Source organism: Hyperolius riggenbachi, chromosome 3 (genome assembly GCF_040937935.1).
Source record: "Hyperolius riggenbachi isolate aHypRig1 chromosome 3, aHypRig1.pri, whole genome shotgun sequence".
Classification (NCBI taxonomy): domain Eukaryota; kingdom Metazoa; phylum Chordata; class Amphibia; order Anura; family Hyperoliidae; genus Hyperolius; species Hyperolius riggenbachi.
In genome coordinates this window covers 156,132,252-156,155,257 of record NC_090648.1, presented here as the reverse complement: position 1 = coordinate 156,155,257, position 23,006 = coordinate 156,132,252, and the positions used below count along the sequence as shown (strand labels likewise).

Sequence of the window (23,006 nt, the reverse complement as noted above, 5' to 3'; positions counted from 1 at the left end):
ACATGTGTGGCACTTTTTTGCACCCTAACTGCACTAAGGGGCCCAAAGTCCAATGAGTACCTTTAGGATTTCACAGGTCATTTTTGTTTCAAGACTACTCCTCACGGTTTAGGGCCCCTAAAATGCCAGGGCAGTATAGGAACCCCACTAATGACCCCATTTTAGAAAGAAGACACCCCAAGGTATTCCGTTAGGAGTATGGTGAGTTCATAGAAGTTTTTATTTTTTTGTCACAAGTTAGCGGAAATTGATTTTAATAGTTTTTTTTCACAAAGTGTCATTTTCCGCTAACTTGTGACAAAAAATAAAATCTTCTATGAACTCACCATACTCCGTACGGAATACCTTTGGGTGTCTTCTTTCTAGAATGGGGTCATTTGTGGGGTTCCTATACTGCCCTGGCATTTTAGGGGCCCTAAACCGTGAGGAGTAGTCTTGAAACCAAATGTCGCAAAATGACCTGTGAAATCCTAAAGGTACTCATTGGACTTTGGGCCCCTTAGCGTACTTAGGGTGTAAAAAAGTGCCACACATGTGGTACCGCTGTACTCAGGAGAAGTAGTATAATGCGTTTTGGGGTGTATTTTTACACATACCCATGCTAAGTGGGAGAAATATCTCTGTAAATGACAATTGTTTGATTTTTTTACACACAATTGTCCATTTACATAGAAATTTCTCCCACCCAGCATGGGTATGTGTAAAAATACACCCCAAAACACATTATACTACTTTTCCTGAGTACGGCGGTACCACATGTGTGACACTTTTTTTGCAGCCTAGGTGCGCTAAGGGGCCCAACGTCCTATTCACAGGTCATTTTGAAGCATTTGTTTTCTAGACTACTCCTCGCGGTTTAGGGCCCCTAAAATGCCAGGGCAGTATAGGAACCCCACAAGTGACCCCATTTTAGAAAGAAGACACCCCAAGGTATTCCGTTAGGTGTATGGCGAGTTCATAGAAGATTTTATTTTTTGTCACAAGTTAGTGAAAAATGACACTTTGTGAAAAAAAAACAATTAAAATTAATTTCCGCTAACTTTTGACAAAAAATTAAATCTATGAACTCGTCATACACCTAACAGAATACCTTGGGGTGTCTTTTTTCTAAAATGGGGTCACTTGTGGGGTTCCTATACCGCCCTGGCATTTTACAGGCCCAAAACCGTGAGTAGTCTGGAAACCAAATGTCTCAAAATGACTGTTCAGGGGTATAAGCATCTGCAAATTTTGATGACAGGTGGTCTATGAGGGGGCGAATTTTGTGGAACCGGTCATAAGCAGGGTGGCCTTTTAGATGACAGGTTGTATTGGGCCTGATCTGATGGATAGGAGTGCTAGGGGGGTGACAGGAGGTGATTGATGGGTGTCTCAGGGGGTGGTTAGAGGGGAAAATAGATGCAATCCATGCACTGGGGAGGTGATCGGAAGGGGGTCTGAGGGTTTGGCCGAGTGATCAGGAGCCCACACGGGGCAAATTGGGGCCTGATCTGATGGGTAGGTGTGCTAGGGGGTGACAGGAGGTGATTGATGGGTGTCTCAAGGTGTGATTAGAGGGGGGAATGGATGCAAGCAATGCACTGGCGAGGTGATCAGGGCTGGGGTCTGAGGGCATTCTGAGGGTGTGGGCGGGTGATTGAGTGCCCTAGGGGCAGATAGGGGTCTAATCTGATAGGTAGCAGTGACAGGGGGTGATTGATGGGTAATTAGTGGGTGTTTAGGGTAGAGAATAGATGGAAACACTGCGCTTGGGTGGTGATCTGATGTCGGATCTGCGGGCGATCTATTGGTGTGGGTGGGTGATCAGTTTGCCCGCAAGGGGCAGGTTAGGGGCTGATTGATGGGTGGCAGTGACAGCGGGTGATTGATGGGTGGCAGTGACAGGGGGTGATTGATGGGTGGCAGTGACAGGGGGTGATTGATGGGTGATTGATAGGTGATTGACAGGTAATCAGTGGGTTATTACAGGGGAGAACAGATGTAAATATTGCACTGGCGAATTGATAAGGGGGGGTCTGAGGGCAATCTGAGCGTGTAGGCGGTCGATTGGGTGCCCGCAAGGGGCAGATTAGGGTCTGATCTGATAGGTAACAGTGACAGGTGGTGATAGGGAGTGATTGATGGGTGATTGATGGGTAATTAGTGGGTGTTTAGAGGAGAGAATAGATGGAAACACTGCGCTTGGGTGGTGATCTGATGTCGGATCTGCGGGCGATCTATTGGTGTGGGTGGGTGATCAGATTGCCCGCAAGGGGCAGGTTAGGGGCTGATTGTTGGGTGGCAGTGACAGGGGGTGATTGATGGGTGATAGGTGATTGGCAGGTGATTGACAGGTGATCAGTGGGTTATTACAGGGAAGGACAGATGTAATTAATGCACTGGCGAATTGATAAGGGGGGGGGGTCTGAGGGCAATCTGAGCGTGTGGGCGGGTGATTGGGTGCCCGCAAGGGGCAGATTAGGGTCTGATCTGATAGGTAACAGTGACAGGGGGTGATTGATGGGTAATTAGTGGGTGTTTAGAGAAGATAACAGATGTAAACGATACATTTGGGAGGTAATCTGACGGCGGGTTTGCGGGCGATCTAATGGTGTGGGTGGGTGATCAGATTGCCCGCAAGGGGCAGGTTAGGGGCTGATTGATGGGTGGCAGTGACAGGGGGTGACAGGGGGTGATTGATGGGTGATAGGTGATTGGCAGGTGATTGACAGGTGATCAGTGGGTTATTACAGGGAAGAACAGATGTAATTAATGCACTGGTGAATTGATAAGGGGGGGTCAGAGGGCAATCTGAGCGTGTGGGCGGGTGATTGGGTGCCCGCAAGGGGCAGATTAGGGTCTGATCTGATAGGTAAAAGTGACAAGTGGTGATAGGGGGTGATTGATGGGTGATTGATGGGTAATTAGTGGGTGTTTAGAGGAGAGAATAGATGTAAACAATGGATTTGGGAGGTGATCTGATGTCGGATCTGTGGGCGATCTATTGGTGTGGGGGGGTGATCAGATTGCCCGCAAGGGGCAGGTTAGGGGCTGATTGATGGGTGGCAGTGACAGGGGGTGATTGACGGGTGATTGATGGGTGATTGACGGGTGATTGACAGGTGATTGACAGGTGATCAGGGGGATAGATGCATACAGTAAACAGGGGGGGGGGTGGTCTGGGGGGGGGTCTGGGGAGAATCTGAGGGGTGGGGGGTGATCAGGAGGGGGCAGGGAGCAGGGGGGGGGGATAAAAAAAAAAATAGCGTTGACAGATAGTGACAGGGAGTGATTGATGGGTGATTAGGGGGGTGATTGGGTGCAAACAGGGGTCTGGGGGGTGGGCAGGGGGGGGTCTGATGGGTGCTGTGGGCGATCTGGGGCAGGGGGGGGAGAAATCAGTGTGTTTGGGTGCAGACTAGGGTGGCTGCAGCCTGCCCTGGTGGTCCCTCGGACACTGGGACCACCAGGGCAGGAGGCAGCCTGTATAATACACTTTGTAAACATTACAAAGTGTATTATACACTTTGTATGCGGCGATCGCGGGGTTAACATCCCGCCGGCGCTTCCGTATAGCCGGCGGGATGTTGCGGCGACCGAGCGGTGACAGGCGCCGGCGGAGGATCGCGTCACGGATGACGCGATCGCTCCGCCCATGCCCTTAAATGGACCGCCGCCTCTGTGGGTGAGGCCGTCCTGCAGGGCTCCACTTCCCCGCCGCCCCTGTGTAGTGGGCGGTCGGGAAGTGGTTAAAGTTTAGGAACACCAAATTCCCAGGGTATATTAAGGGGATCAGTGGGAATAAGAGGAATTTTTTTTTTTCAAAAATACCTTATAGTTTTTGAGAAAATCGATTTTTAAGTTTCAAGGGGGAAAATGTCTTTCAAATGCGGAAAATGTCAGTTTTTTTTTGCACAGGTAACAATAGTGTATTATTTTCATAGATTCCCCCAAGTGGGAAGAGTTTTACTTACTTCGTTCTGAGTGTTGGAAATATAAAAAAAAAACGACGTGGGGTCCCCCCTCCCAGACCTCTTTAACCCCTTGTCCCCCATGCAGGCTGGGATAGCCAGAATGCGGAGCACCGGCCGCGTGGGGCTCCGCACCCTGACTATACCAGCCCGCATGGTCCATGGATTGGGGGGTCTCGGAAGGGGAGGGGCAGCCAAGCTTTCCCCTCCCCCTCCGAGCCCTTGTCCAATCCAAGGACAAGGGGCTCTTCTCCACCTCCGATGGGCGGTGGAGGTGGAGGCCGCGATTTCCTGGGGGGGGGTTCATGGTGGCATCTGGGAGTCCCCTTTAAAAAGGGGTCCCCCAGATGCCCACCCCCCCTCCCAGGAGAAATTAGTATAGAGGTACTTGTATCCCTTACCCATTTCCTTTAAGAGTTAAAAGTAAATAAACACACAAACACTTAGAAAAAGTATTTTAATTAAACAAAAAACATAACCACGAAAAAAGTCCTTTAATATTCTTAATTAACCATTAATACTTACCTGTCCCTTTAAATAAATGATCCCTCGCAATATCCTCGGAAATTGGCTAATCAGTTACAATGTAAAAAAGTTATTACAATGTAACAACTTTGTTACATTGTAACTACGCCGCACCCGACGTCACTCGCCGCTCACCTGCCGCATACACTTACGCGTCCGTGCAGGACGCTAAGTCCCCGCCGGCTCCCGCCGTCCACCCCGCCCACATCTGTCACCCACATGTGGGTGACATGTGGGTGACATGTGGGAGAGGCAGGGAGGGCAGCGGGAGCCGGCGGAACTTAGCGTCCTGCACGGACCCGACAGAGCTCTGAGCTATATAGCTCAGAGCTCTCTAAGCATCTTTGTATTTGGGCTCCAAGGAGCCCCATTGGTCCTTAGCAGACCAATGGGGTTCCTTTAAATCAGAAGGAACCCCATTGGTCTGCTAAGGACCAATGGGGCTCCTTGGAGCCCAAATACAAAGATGCTTAGAGAGCTCTGAGCTATATAGCTCAGAGCTCTGTCGGGTCATTGCAGGACGCTAAGTTCCGCCGGCTCCCGCTGCCCTCCCCGCCTCTCCCACATGTCACCCACATGTCACCCACATGTGGGTGACATGTGGGTGACAGATGTGGGCGGGGTGGACAGCGGGAGCCGGCGGGGACTTAGCGTCCTGCACGGACGCGTAAGTGTATGCGGCGGCTGAGCGGCGAGTGACGTCGGGTGCGGCGTAGTTACAATGTAACAACGTTGTTACATTGTAATAACTTTTTTACATTGTAACTGATTAGCCAATTTCCGAGGATATTGCGAGGGATCATTTATTTAAAGGGACAGGTAAGTATTAATGGTTAATTAAGAATATTAAAGGACTTTTTTCGTGGTTATGTTTTTTGTTCAATTAAAATACTTTTTCTAAGTGTTTGTGTGTTTATTTACTTTTAACTCTTAAAGGAAATGGGTAAGGGGTACAAGTACCTCTATACTCATTTCTCCTGGGAGGGGGGGTGGGCATCTGGGGGACCCCTTTTTAAAGGGGACTCCCAGATGCCACCATGAACCCCCCCTCCCCCCAGGAAATCGCGGCCTCCACCTCCACCGCCCATTGGAGGTGGAGAAGAGCCCCTTGTCCTTGGATTGGACAAGGGCTCGGAGGGGGAGGGGAAAGCGTGACTGCCCCTCCCCTTCCGAGACCCCCCAGTCCATGGACCATTCGGGCTGGTATAGTCAGGGTGCGGAGCCCCACGTGGCCGGTGCTCCGCATTCTGGCTATCCCAGCCTGCATGGGGGACAAGGGGTTAAAGAGGTCTGGGAGGGGGGACCCCACGTCGTTTTTTTTTTTTATATTTCCCACACTCAGAACGAAGTAAGTAAAACTCTTCCCACTTGGGGGAATCTATGAAAATAATACACTATTGTTACCTGTGCAAAAAAAACTGACATTTTCCGCATTTGAAAGACATTTTCCCCCTTGAAACTTAAAAATCGATTTTCTCAAAAACTATAAGGTATTTTTGAAAAAAAAATTTTCCTCTTATTCCCACTGATCCCCTTAATATACTCTGGGAATTTGGTGTTCCTAAACTTTAAGCAGGCTTTGCTATTAACCGTTAAAGTCGGCGGGTTTTTAAATGTATACATTTTTCCTTTGAAACTTTAACATCGATTTTCTGAAAAACTATAAGGTCTTTCTGAAAAAAATTTTTTTCCTCTTATTCCTTCTGATCTCCTTAATATACTCTCCAAATTTGAGGCTCTTAGCATTTAAGGGGGCTTTGCTATTAACCCTTAAAGTCCGCGGCTACCTAACATTGATCCATGCGTCAACTTTTCCGCTTGGGAGCATGGCCATACGCATTCATTTCGTAATACCCCCTGTAATGCGAAAATTACGCTTACGCGAAATTTCGTGAAATCCTTCTTCATTACGATTATGTACTTACGGCCATAATCGTAATTACGCGAAATTTCGCGAAATTGTAATTACGTCATTACGCTCATCTCTACCTCTGTCAGTGTTATTATATGCATTTGGTGATTAGGACATGTTCCCTGGGTCTTTTTAACTTATGGGGATTTGCACTTTAGGGACAAACACTGCGTGCCTTTTTTAAGATTATTAATAAAATTGGTTTATACTTTTGCAAAGATGGGTTTTTCTGTTCCTTTTCATGGTTAAAGAGACTCTGTAACAAAAAAAATGTCCCCTGGGGGGAACTCTCCTTGGTAGGGGGACGCCTCATGGTCCCAATGAGGCTTCCCCCTCAGCTGTAGCTGCAGGCAATGCAGCGCTGGCTCCTCCGAAGTGTCCCGGAATCCTCCCTCAAGGCTGGCAAGCACTGATAAGCGCTGATTTATTTACCTTTCCTGGCTCCAGCGGGGGCGCTGTTGCGGCTCTCCGCATGGAGATAAGCGAAAATAGCCGATCTCTGTCGGGTCCGCTCTACTGCGCAGGCGTAGGAGACTTGCACCTGCGCAGTAGAGCGGCCCAACAGCGATCAGCTATTTCCGCCTATCTCCGAGACGGAGAGCCGATACTGCGCCTGCGCTGGAGCCCGGGAGGTAAATATTTATTTAGATTTTCTCCACCGCCGTGGGACCGAGAAAGACGGGGGAAGCCTCAATAGGATCCGGAGCAGCAAGACCCAATTTTCTGGACCGTTTCGCTCAGTGGAACGGAAAGTTTCACAGCATAATAATAACCTATGGAAAACAGACATTGTACAGCACACTGGCTGTAAAAACTGACCTTATTCCTGGATCCAGATGACCGGATCTGTACAGCCAGTTCCGCAAAAAAACCGAATCTGTGAACCGGGCCTAAGATAGTGTCTGTGCGTGCGTGCATTTTTTACACCCGTTTTATAACATATTTAGTCAACTATATCCTTATTCTATGCACAGTGCTACAAAATATACTGAAACACAGCTTATCAATTGCAGAAAAAAAGTCGCAGTCCTGACCCACTTACAACGTCTACCATGATCTAGAGCTGGATAACATCAGCCATAAGCTGGTGTTAAATTAGAAGAAAGTGATTTATAAAAAAGAGCTTCATCAAGAGACAAGTGATACACGTAATCTGGTGTCATGTTAAGATCTGATTTAAAAGAAAGACCTCATTAAGAGACACTTTTGTAGAAATCATTTCAACACATAAGCTCCTCGAGATAAGTTGAGGCTGATGTCATGACATAGTTGCAGTCACTTCAGACAGCAGCGTGCCCGTCTAGCAGCAGACTCAGTATCTGCAGAGAGGTGCTGGGGAGGAGGAGGAGCTGTGGGCGTGGCCGGCACCAGGCAGCAGCAGCGCTGTGTGTGTCAGGCAGATAGAGCCTGTGTTTGGGCTGTGTGTCGCTGCAGCATGCGGGGGAGAGGGAGATTGCCCCCCGTGTGAGCGCTGGATGTCCTGTGGGAGGGTGACCCCACGGGTTGGGCAGGCTCATGAAGCCGACAAGGTGAGTTGGACATAATGCACTTTCCCTTCTGCTATAGTTCAGCTTCTGCACCTCTCAATGACAAAGACATGTAACTTCCCACTCCTATCTCCGGATCAACTTCTGCTGGAGCGCAAAGCGTGTCACTGACACCTCCAGGCTCGCATCGCGGTAGCCAGGCATCTGTCATGCCACCTCCCTGTAGGACATGTAGGACTTATATTGCTGTACTATGGGACTCCTACCCGGCTGCTCACTTCTGCCTATAGGGCAGAATCCCCGCAATACCCACTACAGTCTGCATACAGCTCCAGTCCTGCAATGTACCCACTGTCCTGTAGTGTACCCCAATGCAATGCCTGCAGCCAGACACTTTTATGGCTGTTTCATCATTCCCCATACAGTCACTGGAGAGATGATAGATAGATAGATAGATAGATAGATAGATAGATAGATAGATAGATAGATAGATAGATAGAGGAAATGGCCAGATGTGGTCTGCGGTAGATATACCGTATGTAGTGTGTTTGCACATCCTATGTGACCTGTGCATTCTTATTTACAATTGTAATCCTATTATTATATTTATAAAGTACAGAGGCTTATTCATTCTATTTACTTTATTTACTTCATTTATTTTTGCAGAGTGACATAATGCTCTATTGAGATATGTGTGTATGTATATATATATATATATATATATATATATATATATATATATATATATATATATATATATATATATATCTTAGAAGCAGCGCAGCCAGGTCTTGGACTAGTATGTATGTATGTTCACCCATGACATGTCTTTACATATGTTCTTCATGTTGCGTGTGCGACGGCAGGTACGTCTTGCATGTACTATGGGGCTACAGTGTAGTGATTGTGATCACAGTTTTTGATATATCTTTTGGTAGTTTTTGTCTTTTATACACAAATCACAAGATGCAGGGCTGTAAGTGGCAGCACACAGGTGTCCCTGATATTGAATTGCCTTTGTATGGTGCCTCTTTGTAGTCTTTGCACATCTGCATTTATCTGGGCAGATTTTGCTGTGTTGCAGCCACATTGTGACCTCTTTGTGTAGTATTGCTGTGTGTTGTCTGCTATGGTGTGCTGCCTGTCACTTGTGTTCACATCTGCTCTATCTGTCAAACATTGGATATCACACAGTGAGCCTAAAGTAAAGGGGAGATCAGGACTGTACATGATCTTTCAGAACTGACAGTGACAGTAGTAGCAATGTAAGTAACCTAATGGTGATATGCTGAAGGAGAGTAAGAGATTGTACGATATAGCTGGTACCTATGTTCATTTATCTGTACAGCATCTCCATCTTTCATGTTTTCAGTTCCACTTCGTTGCCTCTTGGCTGTCCTCTCTCTCTCTTTATCTCCTTTTCCTTCTTGTGATTTGGTTTTCTTTCTATTACTGTGGTGTGTGTGTCCTTCACAGTTTTTGTTTCATTCTATCTTCTATATGTCAATGCGTCCTTTTCTTTTTCCTTCTTTCTTCTTTTTTTTTTTATTTTTTGCTATTTTTCTCTCTCTTTTGTCCCTTACTTCTCAACGCCTTCTTTTTGTGTGCTTCAGGCTATTCGTCCTATTCCCTTAGGTGGTCTCTTCCTCTCATATTTATTTTTTGCCTGTTTGTATGTCTCAGTCTGTTATACACCTTTTCTCTCCTGATTCCCTCCTTTAACCCTTTCTTTGTCTCTTGTTCCTTCTTTTTGTCACTTGCATATCTCTCTTATATACTAATTTCTTTACTCTCTTCCTTTCTCTCTCTCCTCTCTGTTTTCTGTTTTATACCTCCCTACACTCTGTTTTCTTGCTCTCTCACTTCTTCTTTTCTCTGTTTTTCCTTTCCAACCCTTTTTTTTGCCATTTCCACCCCCGCCCCAACAGGTATATTGTCATCCTCTCCCATAATTTAATTCTTGACATTTTAGTTATTACATGTCCTTTCAGTCTCTCCTATAAAGAAGGGTGACAGTTTAGGACTTACGAGCCAGCTGTGTAATGCTCTGGTTCATGATAAATTGTCCCAAGTGCATGCTGGGAGATAACCAGTTTCCTATATATTACACAAATTATTCTGCTTTTTGACAGGTCTCCCATATAGCACCATGAAATTGTGATCGATTGGCAGCAAATCATTTTATTCAGGAATCTGTAAAAATAACCGTGATAGCACATGTGTCAAGCACGTAAAATAAAAGGAATTTTAATGTGGAAAGAGTATTATCTAATGCCTTTACTTACTATTTTAACTCAATAAATTCAAAGTCACCAAAGTTTTTTTTAAGTGAAATTATTTTGCACAGTTTTGTCCAAGGCAACAGGGATTAGCAGGTGGCATTATTTATTTAATTCTGCAATTAATTACACTGACTCGGAATGGATTGTTTTCCCAACACCAACAATTCAGGGAAAGTGTGCAAGCTGTGCACGTCATTACAAAATTATAGCTAAATAGACATTTGCATTTCTAGGAAAATAAGGTTAGGGTTAACAGTGCCACCTGCTGGAAGTAATCAATATATATGATACTGCTTATCTTAGATAATAGGGAGGTCATAATCATTCATTCTTTTCAAGAAATATCTGTCATGTTGTTGAAGCCTACAGTGGCACTAAAACAGAATACCGAAGCAGCTCGGGGTGACCCAAAACCACTAGGAAAGTATAGGTTGATGTGGCTCTGTAAAATGTATTAGCTATAGGCTTGCTATACACCAGTGGTTCTGGATGTAAGCCTGGCTTCAGAGGCATAAAGAGATCATTTGCATATTCAGTAGCGGTGCATTGTGGGTAACCACAGTTGTTCACTTAAAGCTGAATTAGCGCAAATACCTTCTGTTTTAAGAAGGCAAATCACACCAAGTGGCGTCAGTTACACATCTGGAACAAGCGTGTAGCAGGCCAAGCCAGTGAGGGTCAGAGGACCTCCTCAGTAGGGATGGTCAATGAGATACAAATTATTCTGAATTGATGCAAATGTGCATGCTAATTTTATGTACATTTATGCAGATGTGAAATAGACCAAGCCGATGCTGCAGCAACAGCATTTACATTGGTCCATTTTTAAGCTGCATATATTTGCACACAATTAGCATAAAAATGCATCAACTCAGAATAATGTTCATCTCATTGACCATCCCTACTCATCAGCATGCTTTCTCTGGGTCGCTAACTCAGAAAATAATAATTGTAGATGAACAGCCAATAAATTGTCCTTTCAACTTAGTCTCTACAATATTGTACTTACCACAAAATCCTTCCTTCAGTTATCTTGCAAGTAAACTTAATTTGAGATAACAACAGTATGTCAATTAGTAAGAAGCTGTTCATTTTTATTTTTTTTTATGTATTTATATAGTGCTATCATCTTCCACAGCACATTATAGAGCACATAGTCATCTCACTAACTGCCCCTCAGAGGAGCTCACATTCCCTGCCATAGACATAATCTAATGTCCCTACAGTAGTTTATGGCCAATTTTGGAGGAAACCAATTACTGTATCTTATTGGTATGTTTTTTTTTTGGATTTGTGAGGAAACTGTAGTGCTCAGAGGAAACCCACACAAGCATGGTGAGAACATGCAAATGCCACGCAAATTGCGTACTCACCATTTGCTCATGAATGAATATATTGGCTTTGCAAATCGTTGTAAAAAAAAGTTAAATCTTCTTATTGTTCTATACTATCTGCCTTCTGCTCAGAAGGCTACAAAGAAGAAAGCATAAAAATTGTTTGTGTCATTCAAAACAATTAGGCATGCTGTACTATCTACTTGGCTACAGGCAACCTGCTCTGTTCTATGGAGTGGTGGGCCAAGTGGGGTGCATTTCTGCAGGTAGGGGAAGTGCAACAAGTCACTAACTAAATCGTGGTAATCACCAGCGATTATACAGTGTCTGCACATACATTTATACATTATATAGACTTATAACTGTGACACAGAAGGTAGCAGTGAAAATAAAGACATTGATTTGGTACATTGTTCAAAGACTAATCAGTAAATTACAGTTGTGTTAAAAATACTTCATACCTTTTAAATGAAGTGAACTGGATATTAAAATCATTCCATTATGATAAAATAAATTCAAAATGTTCCCTGTTTAGCACCAATGTCAATATAAAATGAGTGGTGGAAAAACTCCAGAATTTAGAAATTGTGATAGCTGGGTAAAAAGCAGAGCTGGTTACTTAGTGGGAAATTGCTGTACACATCATGGAGCTCACTTGTGACAGAAAAAGTAAAAGGACTCCTGTAGGGAAACAAAGGGTGATATTCTGCAGATCACTAGAAGATTTTAGCTGTAGGTTTAATAAGATATTACCTCCCACAATAATATCATATTAACAAATCCTCACAATGTCTCATATTCATCATGGGTCAGTATTATTACTGTATTATAGAAACTATTCATTTATATTTATGTTGCCAAATTTCCTATTTTATTATAAGGGGAAAAGGGTAGATTTATCAAGAGAGGAGCAAAGAAAACTTGAGCAAGAGTGGAACAGTTGCCCAGAACTACCAATCAGATTATAGCAGTTAAATGGAACAAACCTTTTTATAGGCTCCTGTAAGCAACTGTTACACTTTTGCTCCAGTTTTTTGTGGAAGCTCTCTTGATAAATCTGCTCCATTTGCTGGTGGGTCTGCGTCACCCGTTAATGAGGTATGAGAGAAAACACTACAGCTACATAAGAAGTTGGAGATAGGATCCCTGATCATAAACTTGGAGAGTGATTGCTTCTGGGTCATGTTCTGTGATTGCTTCTTCACATTCTCGTTCATGTTCAATACTATCCCTTGCGGTGAAACAGTTCCCCTTGAAGTCTGCTGCTATGTAGATTAGGTTTGTGCTGAATGGGAGGTTCTGATTTACTGCACAGTGATTGGGTACTTCATCTATAGCTGGTGTACACTACACACATAATGTATAGTATATGAGATCAGTATCAAAGTCAAGGCTTGATTAAGAGCACAGATACCTCTGAAACATCTCTTTCTGCTATTATTATTAAAAGAAAGAAGTTATACCATTTATTGGCTAACTTAAAAGGAAAGGAGTAAGCTTTCGGCTATGAAGCCTTCCTCAGACTTTATTCCTGTATACTGACAATATTTAGAACACACAGCTTATATACACTGGACATTAAAATGACATATATTGTTCTGCAAGGAACTAAGTACATTTTGTAATGTTATTAAATATAACATTTTGTTTAACTATTTGAACTATTGTAGATAGTGAATCCTCTTTATCTGGATGGGTTCCTGTGTTACATGCTAGCATTCCACTTACAGCACCACTGTCCAGTGTTGGAACTGGACATGTAATACAAAAATGCTTACTAACTTTGGTGTTATAATCGTTATGGTTTATTTATAAAGCTGGAGAAAACCACCATTTAAGACATGGCCCCATCATGTTGCACATTATTAACTCTAGCCTATTTATAAAAGGCCAGAGTTTATATTTCAATAAGAAACACTGCTTTGATGGGCAGTTGTGTTCTTTCTACAGTTGCTGTCCCCGCTTAGCTGATTTGGATCAAATGATGTGCAAAAGATCATATGACTAGGCTAAGCAATGGGAGAGCCGGGGGATATCTCACTTTTTTATTGCTGTATATGAATAGCAGCAGTGGGTAGCGGGGGATTGTCTGAAGATCACAGCCATTAGTGAAAGGGACTTGTACTTGTTACCAAGCACTTCAGCAACTTCCGTCATTTGCCTGGCAATCACAAGCTAAAACCTCTGTGGTACAGATGCACTAGCAATGTGTTAATCTCATTGTTATAAGTAACCAAGCATGGAATGTTTGCAATAATGATATAAAATCACTTTTCACATGTTTATTGAGCTTTTATCATCGGCCACTTGGTAAGGAATGTGTTCCTTAGATTTAATATTCAAAGCTGTAAATGTTTAAGTAGAACTCCACCAAAAACGTCTATGTTAATTTTGTGAGGGCTGGTAAAAAATTTTCTTTTCTTATTTTGAGAACCTCATAGAGGCTGAAACGTCTTCCTTACACTACTTAGACAGTGTTGTTTTTCAATCATTCCGCAATCTTTCCAAAACTTTAAAAAATAAAAACAATGGAGCTGGAGCTGTACCATAAACTATCCCACAAGTACAATACCACTGAAATCCAGCTCTTCATCACTTGGATACTGTAGAAATGCATGTAGGCATGTCCTGGACTCAGACATCTCATTCATCCATTCTCTCTGTAGTCAGGATAACTTTTGTGAACATAGTCCTATCTGTGACATACCCGTATATACTCGCATATAAGCCGACCCGTGTATAAGCCGAGGTAACCACTTTCCCCTTAGAAACCAGGAAAATGTGATTTACTGGTATATAGGCCCCTCCCCAGTATAACACACTCCACAGTAGCCAGATGTGACAACAGTACAAGTCAGCACCCCTCCCCATAGCCAGATGTGACAAAAGGATGATACAGTTGTGTCTCAGGACTCCACTACATGGTATCATAGATATGAGACGCAGCAATTGCCACACAGGAAGAATCCCTGATCATTGCACCGCTGACACATTGTTGCATCCTCTGCTCCACAAGCCAGGGGACACAGGTAGTTTTGAGCAGCGCACTCTGCGCACCGTGTTACAGGGGATGGGGGACACGGTCACAGCAGGGAGCCAGCTGGCAAGAGCAGGATTACTAGTGCAAGATCCTTACACTCCTCTGCCAGTAAAAAAATGCCTGCACCACCTTCCATTCTGCTCAACTGACTCGCATATAAGTCCCTTCAACTTATATGGTAACTTTTCAGCACTATTATATTTGCTAAAAATTAGGCTTATACGTCAGTATATACAGTATATTAGAGCAGGATACTTCTCAGCAAGAAATCTAGATGAGAACAGAAAGTGGTAGATCAGTGCTTAGTCCTGTCTTAACTTGACTCCAATGCTAGGTGGCTGCACCCCATGAAAATAATGTCAGAGTTTACTGGGTAGACACACAACAGTTTAAATTAGACTCTTGCACAGCACACAATGAAACGTCTTTGATCCACATATAGTTGCTGAAGAAATCCTTTGCTCTGTGTTTCTGTGTTCCTTTACTTGATAAAAGTGCCTAATTCGCTCTTACCTGCTGTGAATTGACTGCAGGAGCACCATGCCATAAACACTGAGGGCCCTTTCACACTGTGGCGGTGCGTCAAGGTGATTTACCGCACTGCTGCCGCAGTGACAACGCTGTGACGCATGTGCACAGAAACGTATTTTTACAATACGCTTCCATGCACTTCCGCATACCCGAAACAGGAAGTGACCGCAAGCGCCGGTCACTTCCTGTTTGCCCGGATGCCAGAAGGGTGGTGCATTGCGGTGGGTAGTGTGAAACTTTGTGTCAGTGTCAGTTTTTTTAGGATGTCCATGAATTGTAATGAAGAAATGTTTCTAGTACATAAAGTTTATCATGCTGTGGCTAATCTTTTAGAGCAGAAAGGAAGTTATGAGTTTTGTTGTGGCCTGACAAATGTGAAGAAGATACATGAGGACTTTATGAAATTAACTGATAAAGATTTTAGGGCAGCTAGTTCAATACATTTTATCTTTAAGATCCATTAAATCGTGTTTGTAATTCTTTAAAACGAATAGACCAATGTGCTGTGGAAGCCTGGCCTGTTACTGTTCTATAAGCAGCTTTGATACAGTCCTTGCTAATAGCTATTGGCTGCATATTTCCTGCAGCTCGCCCTGAACGATGGCTTGTGATGCAGCTGCCTATGTTCCCTGCTTGCTGTATTGTGTGTTTTGCAGTTTTTCACAATTACAGTAACAGGCCAAGACCGCTAATTCAATACTAAGCTGTAATCACATTACAGCTGTCAAGAATTGCTTCTGGGTGCATTTTCTTAACCATTTACACTGCTGTGGTACGTTATCCATATTTGAGAAAAACACATTCATTATACAGTGATTAAACACTGCCATTTACTAGATTATCTATGAGTTTTGTGGCCTGCACTATGCGTCCACCTCTTCACAGATAACATCATTATGGTGTGTAGCTGCAGAGAGGAGCATGTATCTCCAAGCTTCTGACAGCTGCGAATAATACGCTGCAATCAAAATGTAGGGCTTGGGTATTATTTGTATTACTCGTTTACTTAAAGGAACACTATCATGAAAAGTTTTAAAGTTTAAAAAACATGTGTACACATCCTTAAAAGATGTACATTTGTCCCTGCAGAAACTTTAAAGTAGCTTCATGCTGCTTGTGTGTCTCCCCCCTTCCCCATGGAACAGTGTACACTGCAGGGCTGGGTGCTGAACAATATGTCTGTTGAACGATTGTTCAAAAATTGCCACCTGAAATGATCCTGATTGCTTCAGATGACAGATCTTGAAAATGAAAATGAGTATAATTTGCTTTCCTAAATCAGAAGGTTTTTGAAATAATTCAGTTTTAAGGGAAACCAGAGACATTTTAAACTAAAAGTTTTATACATACCTGGGGCTTCCTCCAGCCCCATGCACACGTATCGCTCCCACGCCGCCGCCCTCAGTCTTCTCCCCCTTCGGTACCGGCTCCCATACTGTTGGAGAGATGCGTAGAGGGTGCACTTCTCTTGCGCAGATTGGCCATGACTGGCTGAAGTTACGGGACCCGGTACCGAAAAGGGAGAAGACTGAGGATGGCGGCATGGGAGCGATACGTGCACATGGGGCTGGAGGAAGACCCAGGTATGTATAAAACTTTTAGTTTAAAACGTCTCTGGTACACTTTAAGTGAGCCACTATGGTTTCCCATGACGCATCACTCTTTAAGTGTGCAGATCATCTCTTTATGCCGCTGAAGCCAGGCTCACATCCAGAACATCTGTTGTATAGCATCATAGTCTAATATCCAGATAGCGTGTGAATAGGATAATTTGCATATTCAATTAATGCTGAATTATTGCAAATACCTTCTGTTTTAAGAAAACAAATTATACTCAGCCTTGCTTTTAAGTAGAAGGGCTTTACAGTCTTTTTTAGCCCCTATACTTTCCTAGTGGTTCTGGGTCATCGTGAGTTATCTAGGTAGTCTGTAGTGCTGGTCCAAGCCCTGTCCCATAGAGCCACATCAGTCTATGCCATACACTGATGAGGACCAAAAAATCTGAAGCAGGCTGTCTGCATGTTGGGTTGATATGTTTCTGTAAAATGTACCGGTATAAGCTATAGGCTTGCTATGCACCAGCGGTTCTGGATGTGAGCCTGACGCCAGGGGCAGAAAGAGATGATTTGAATATTCAGGAAACCACAGTTGCTGACTTAAAGTTTAATTATCACAAAAATCCTTCTGTTTTAAACAGGCAAATTATACCCAGTGTTGCTCTTTTAGGAAGAGAACTTGTGGGTCTCTTTTAGACCCCTATACCTTCCTAGAGGTTTTGGGTCACCATGAGCTCTCTGGGTATTCTGAAGATGAAAATGTATTTCTTGTGAATTATAAAAGCATCCATGACTGGGGGTGTGGTGGGGATGTTATGGGGGTAGGTTGGGAGGTGACAGGCTGTAATGTGAGAATGACTAAGGGTGTGGTGTGGTGGGGGAGAAACTGGAAATGTGGCAGGGGACTGTCTTTGGCCCAAATATTTGTCCACTATAAAATGTCCCTTTTTCTTGTCCTGGAAAGTTAGGAGACGTGTTTGGGATACACGCTTGTAGGAAAAGAGACCACAGCAGTAACCTGATTGCTCTTCCCTGTCCACTTGGCATGCTGGGCATGTCTCTGATCAGGCTGTATTTGCTTGCTTTGCAGTGGAGACAAGAGATGTCAGAAGACAGCTTAAGGGACATACACACGTCCGATTTTTGCAAACGACCCATCGTTTGGAAGTTTGAACGACCGGTCATTTGGACGTCAAATGGGCGTGTGCACAGTCCGTCATTCAGCTGATAAGACTGGACTTGAGCGATCCGCTTGGCGGATAGTTCAAATCCAGTCTTATCAGCTGAACGACAGACTGTGCACACGCCCGATTTGACGTACAAACGACTGGTCGTTCAAACATCCAAATGACGGGTCGTTTGCAAAAATCCAACGTGTGTACGAGCCTTTATGATTTCTGGCTTGGTTGTCATTCACATGAATAGACAGAACATTGAAACCTTTATATGAGTGTTGTACTAGCAATACTGTATACTCCTGTAAAGGGACCTCTCTTGTAATGGAATTCAGGGCTGTTTAGTTATTTTGCCGTGGGTTCCCATCTCACTTACCATAGTTACTCCTCTGCAGGCATTTTTTTCCTTAGAAGGAAGCCAACTGCCTCAGTATTTCTCTAATTACAAGTTTTATTTCGTTATTTTCATGGACCATAATGGCTTCTCCTTAGTCCTTACAGGTGCATTTGTATTGTGTGCTTAGGCAGATATACTCTGTGGGCTATGAAGAGTTAAGTATGGAGTATCCAGCCCAGATATAACATCGGATGTGTTGATTGCTGCATTACAACTGCTCCATCTAGCGTAAGACAGTCAGTATGAGCTGCCGGGAACAGCTGCCTTCTCCTCTGCAATGTGATTTGCGCTTGAGATGTGTTTTATGCACATATAAGGGTGTGATCACCACAGTTCTGGCACTGCTGACCACTGTGTTCTGCCAAACACTGGAGTGTGAATCAAGGTAGAACATATTTCTGCAGTATTCTGTAATTATGGAAAAATCACCAGGGTGCACATTCAACAAGATCCCAAATGCCTGGCAAGCTGAGCAGACTAGAGAAACAAGAATACTCACATATTACTTTCTTACTGACCACTTTTTTTTACATTTTGTGATCATGAAAGCCAAAGAAATCACTCACTTTGTAAGAATAATATGTAATCTAGTTACTAGCAGAATAGCTATTTTACATGCAGGTAGAAATATTTACAACAGGAACCTATGGAGACCAATTCACAACCATAGTGAACTGTTCCAGTGTTGTTTGGTTTGAGTCGGTGCACTTTGTACATGATTGTTGCAATTACGGTTGCTGTTCTTATAGGGCAGCTTTTCTCAACCTTTCTACCCTGGATGAACCCTACAAATAATTTTTGGATCTCAGGGAACCACTGCAAATAATTTTTGGATCCCGAAGAACCCCTGAATTTTTTTGCAGGGGGCATGGTCTTTAAAAGTAGGTGTGGCTGTTTATTTCACTACCCCCTATTACACTGCCATTAATTCAACTATGCTAGTGGTTTGTATTAATGTGCTTATTATTATTCTGAGCTCCAATTTGGTGCTTCTTTTTACAGTACCCCCTATTATAATGTGCTCAATTATATTTCCCCCACAATGGGGGGAAAATGCCAGGGAACCCCTGAAGAGTACTCAAGGAACCCTGGTTGAAAAAGCCTGATATAGGGTAATAAATAATGCTAAGTAAGCCTTATTGGGTTACAGAAGGGGTTCTCTATCGGCTATTCCTTCTGTCAAAATAAGATAGATTATTTCTAGGGGCAGCATAGATGAATGTCAAGTAGTGACTGGTATTGTCATGTAGTCCCTCTGGAGATAGGTCTGCATGCAGTGGCGTAGTACTAAGGAATGCAGAAGTTGTGACCACACCGGGGCCCTTAAACCAGATGGGCCCACTAGGGCCCCTCCCTCAACAACAGTATTAGCTCTTCAGTGGTGCTATGCTGGTAACGGTCATGCCTATATATGCTTTGAATAGTAGTAATCATTAACATGCAGTGGATGTCTTCGGCAGGTTTTGTTGCACCACATGAATTGTTATTTATTGGATGCTGGGGGGATGTAAAACTTGCACTGTGTCCAAAAGCTCCTTAAAGCGAAATAAAACCCAGCATTTCTTTTTTGCTCTACAAAATGATTTACAGCATATTATATACTACCACCATTTTTTTTACTAGAACAGCATGCAATTAGTTAAACACAGGATTTCAAAGTTCAGTGCAGAGAAAGCTGGACGCATCCAAAGTGGAGATAATGTTATCTTGTGTTTACTTAATTGTATCAAGTGAGGAATGTACCATATTATCTGACTGTGCAGAAGCTCCTGGACACATACAGGAACTCAAAGCATTTCTGCCTTCAATACAAGATTAATAAAACCAGTTATGAATAAAATGCAAAGGCAGCTTGCAGAGCAAAAAAACTGTACTTTTGGGAACTTGTAATTTCTAAATTAATAATAATACTTATGCACAAATACAAATATTATAACCGCATGGCATATAAAAAGTAGGAAAACATGTTTTTATTGAATATTATGTCAGGGTTTTATACCGCTTTAACTACGCCACTGTCTTTGGGGGCTACCAGATGGTGATGTAGCACCTTATAAAGAGCTTATAAAGGGCTGTGCCACATGAGAAATAGCACTACCAATAGCACATCCACCAGTTGAGGGTTGCCTGTATCCATTTGCAGTTAGGGCTGGATCCTTTCAAGGGTCATGACATAAGTAGTGATCAGAAATACTGATATGAAAGAGGGGGCTGCAAATAGAATGATAAAGCTGCACATAGGGTATTGCATGAGACAAAGGAATGTTGCTTCTGACAGAAAACAAGGCATAGGAGTGTGTGAGAGTGTTTTTAGGGGTGAGGTGGACATGGCATGAGGCTTGCTGCACATTAGCAGACTGCTACAAATGGAAGAGAGAAGCAGGTGCACACGGAGGGCTGACTGTGCTGCCCATAAGGAGTGAGGGGCTACTGCACATTTGAAGGCTGCTACAATTAAAGGATTGAAGCTTCTGCACATGGAGGGGGGAGCTGTTGGCCATAAAGGAAAGAGGCTGCACATGGAATGAGGGGCTGGTGCACCTTGACTGATTGCTACAACAAATGGAATGGATGAGCTGTTGCACTAGAAGGATGGGAGCTGCTGTACATACTGTATAGGGGGTTCTGCACAGAGGGGAGTAGAATAAAGACCATGAAAATGGCCCTGACAACACTGCAGCTATGTTGACCCCACTAACTGACATGCTGTTGCCAGGCAGATGGTAGCAACAAGCTCTGTTGCTACACCATTTACTATAATCTGGAATGTATGTAATGTAATTTTTGGTAGGGGATGTGCCATCAGCAATGGAGTAACACTTCTGCCGTAGCCCTAATTCCTGTTCAGTGTAGCCAGCACTTGTGGATGGAGTGAGGGTTCGAAGCTGCTGGTAAGAGGTTGAGGCTTAGAAGCACAATGACCAAACATTAGCTCTAAGGTGATAAGGTAAAGGTGCAAGAGGATGCCTAAGCGCTAATACTTAATTTACTACACTAAAATAACTAAAGGGGCCCATACACCTTACAATTTTCCCGCCGATATACAGCAGATTCGATCACTGTGATCGAATCTGCTGTGAAATCGTCGCGCAAACGCTGACAGAACGATCGATTTCCATCCGAAATCAATCGTTCCCGTCTATTCGTCCGTGCGGAAGATTTTTCTCGATCGCTGGCGGGTCGGGAGTGCGTCGATAGCGGTGTTCGAATGACCAACGCAATACAGTGGAGATACATTACCTGTTCCGCCCGGCACGACTCCCCCAGTCTCCACTGTCCTCTTCTCCGCTCTGGGGTCCAGGGCTGCAGCTTCACTGAACTTCCTGTCCCGGTAGCTCCCTCTACTGTTTAAACTTCCCCTGGACAGGAAGTTCAGTGAAGCAAGCCAGCCGGACCGGAGACCAGCGCAGAGAACAAGACAGCGGAGACCGGGGGAGTCGCGCCGGCCAGATCAGGTAATGTATAGCTGGCTGGCAGCGGCAGCTCCACAGATTGTGATTGGGTTTCATGCTGAAATCGATTCACAATCTGTTTGCAGTAAAGGCAGCCATACGATCCCTCTCTGATCAGATTCGATCAGAGAGGGATCTATCTGTTGGTCGAATCTGATGGCAAATCGACCAGTGTATGGCCACCTTTAGACTACTACAGAACGGGAAGCTACTACCCAAATTAGGAAGCTAAACATAACACCTAATAACTTAAATGTTGAAACCAGTTTGGCTAGAAGACCCTAGCAGATCACATTAATTTGTACATTGTAGACATTGAACAACCCTGTACTCCACATATGTGAGAGCCAGTACTCTCTAATGAGGTTAAAGGGCACACAAAAATAAAAGGAAGGAGTGGAAGGCATCTTCCACAGCCCCTCACAGCAGTGACACTAAGCAGATTCAGGACCAGCTATAATCTGCCCTCATTCTTTCAATCTGATTGGTCACTAGAACTCCCTCAAAGATGAAACCTCCGGTCTAGTCTACAGCATCCTAGGATTCTCACTGGCTCTTTTGGTTTGTTTGTGCTACAGTAACCTATGTTTCCAGGAAGCTGAAAACACTACAAGACTAGCACAGAAACCCATACACATGGTAAAATGCCACACAGTCTACACTGTCAGTTTTTTGCTGATTCTCTTCATTCACATGAATCTCAAAAGAATTGCTGTCTCTACATTTTGTTTACTCTAAGGCACACTCCTGATGGTTAAAGGGTCCTCTGGGTGTACAGAAATGAATCTGCAATTTGTTACAGGTAATTGTAAGGCTGGGCACACCATGTGACCTTTTGTGTGTTTTTATACCATAGAATTTTTTTTATCAGAATATCTTCTGTGTTTTAATAATAAACCTTCCCTCTTGATAAGGGATACCATTTTTACCATTTCTGGAAAGCTTGTGAAAGTTGCGCATTGCATACATGTATGCTTTTAATATTGCTATCAGTGTCTTATATAAACTAGGTTAGATTTTAGGTTCCTTATCCCAATATCAACAAAGACTTTGTTCTGTAATCAACAGTAATCACACTGCAGTTATATTTCCTTCCGCAGCATAAAGCAAATTTTGGTTCCCTAGTGTACCTGTGTCAATATTAGCTTTATTCTACTTGTGTCCTTTGATTGACCTACTATAGAACTTTCTATTCTTTAGTGCAATGATAAGCAAAAATTTCCATTGACCCAGTTCATCGATTGCATCAAAGGTTGTAGTTGCCTATTAATTACCTGGCAGCTAGGCACTGGAGGATTTAATTTACTCCTTGATCAGGGGAAATTTGCTTGTTAGGAGAATTGTTGTTTCATCAATAGTTAGTGT

The 23,006-nt window shown here is 43.5% G+C and overlaps 1 protein-coding gene across 1 annotated transcript in view; it reads left to right on the top strand.

Moving 5' to 3' along the window:
- The first annotated feature begins 7,765 nt into the window (after positions 1-7,765).
- The window catches only part of RGMA (repulsive guidance molecule BMP co-receptor a), a 74,844-nt gene continuing 59,603 nt past the window's right edge, over positions 7,766-23,006 (top strand). Inside the window, exon 1 of the mRNA XM_068275147.1 lies at positions 7,766-7,916. Coding sequence (XP_068131248.1) covers positions 7,903-7,916 — 14 coding nt within the window. The 5' untranslated portion in view covers positions 7,766-7,902. The remainder of the gene's footprint in view (positions 7,917-23,006) is intronic.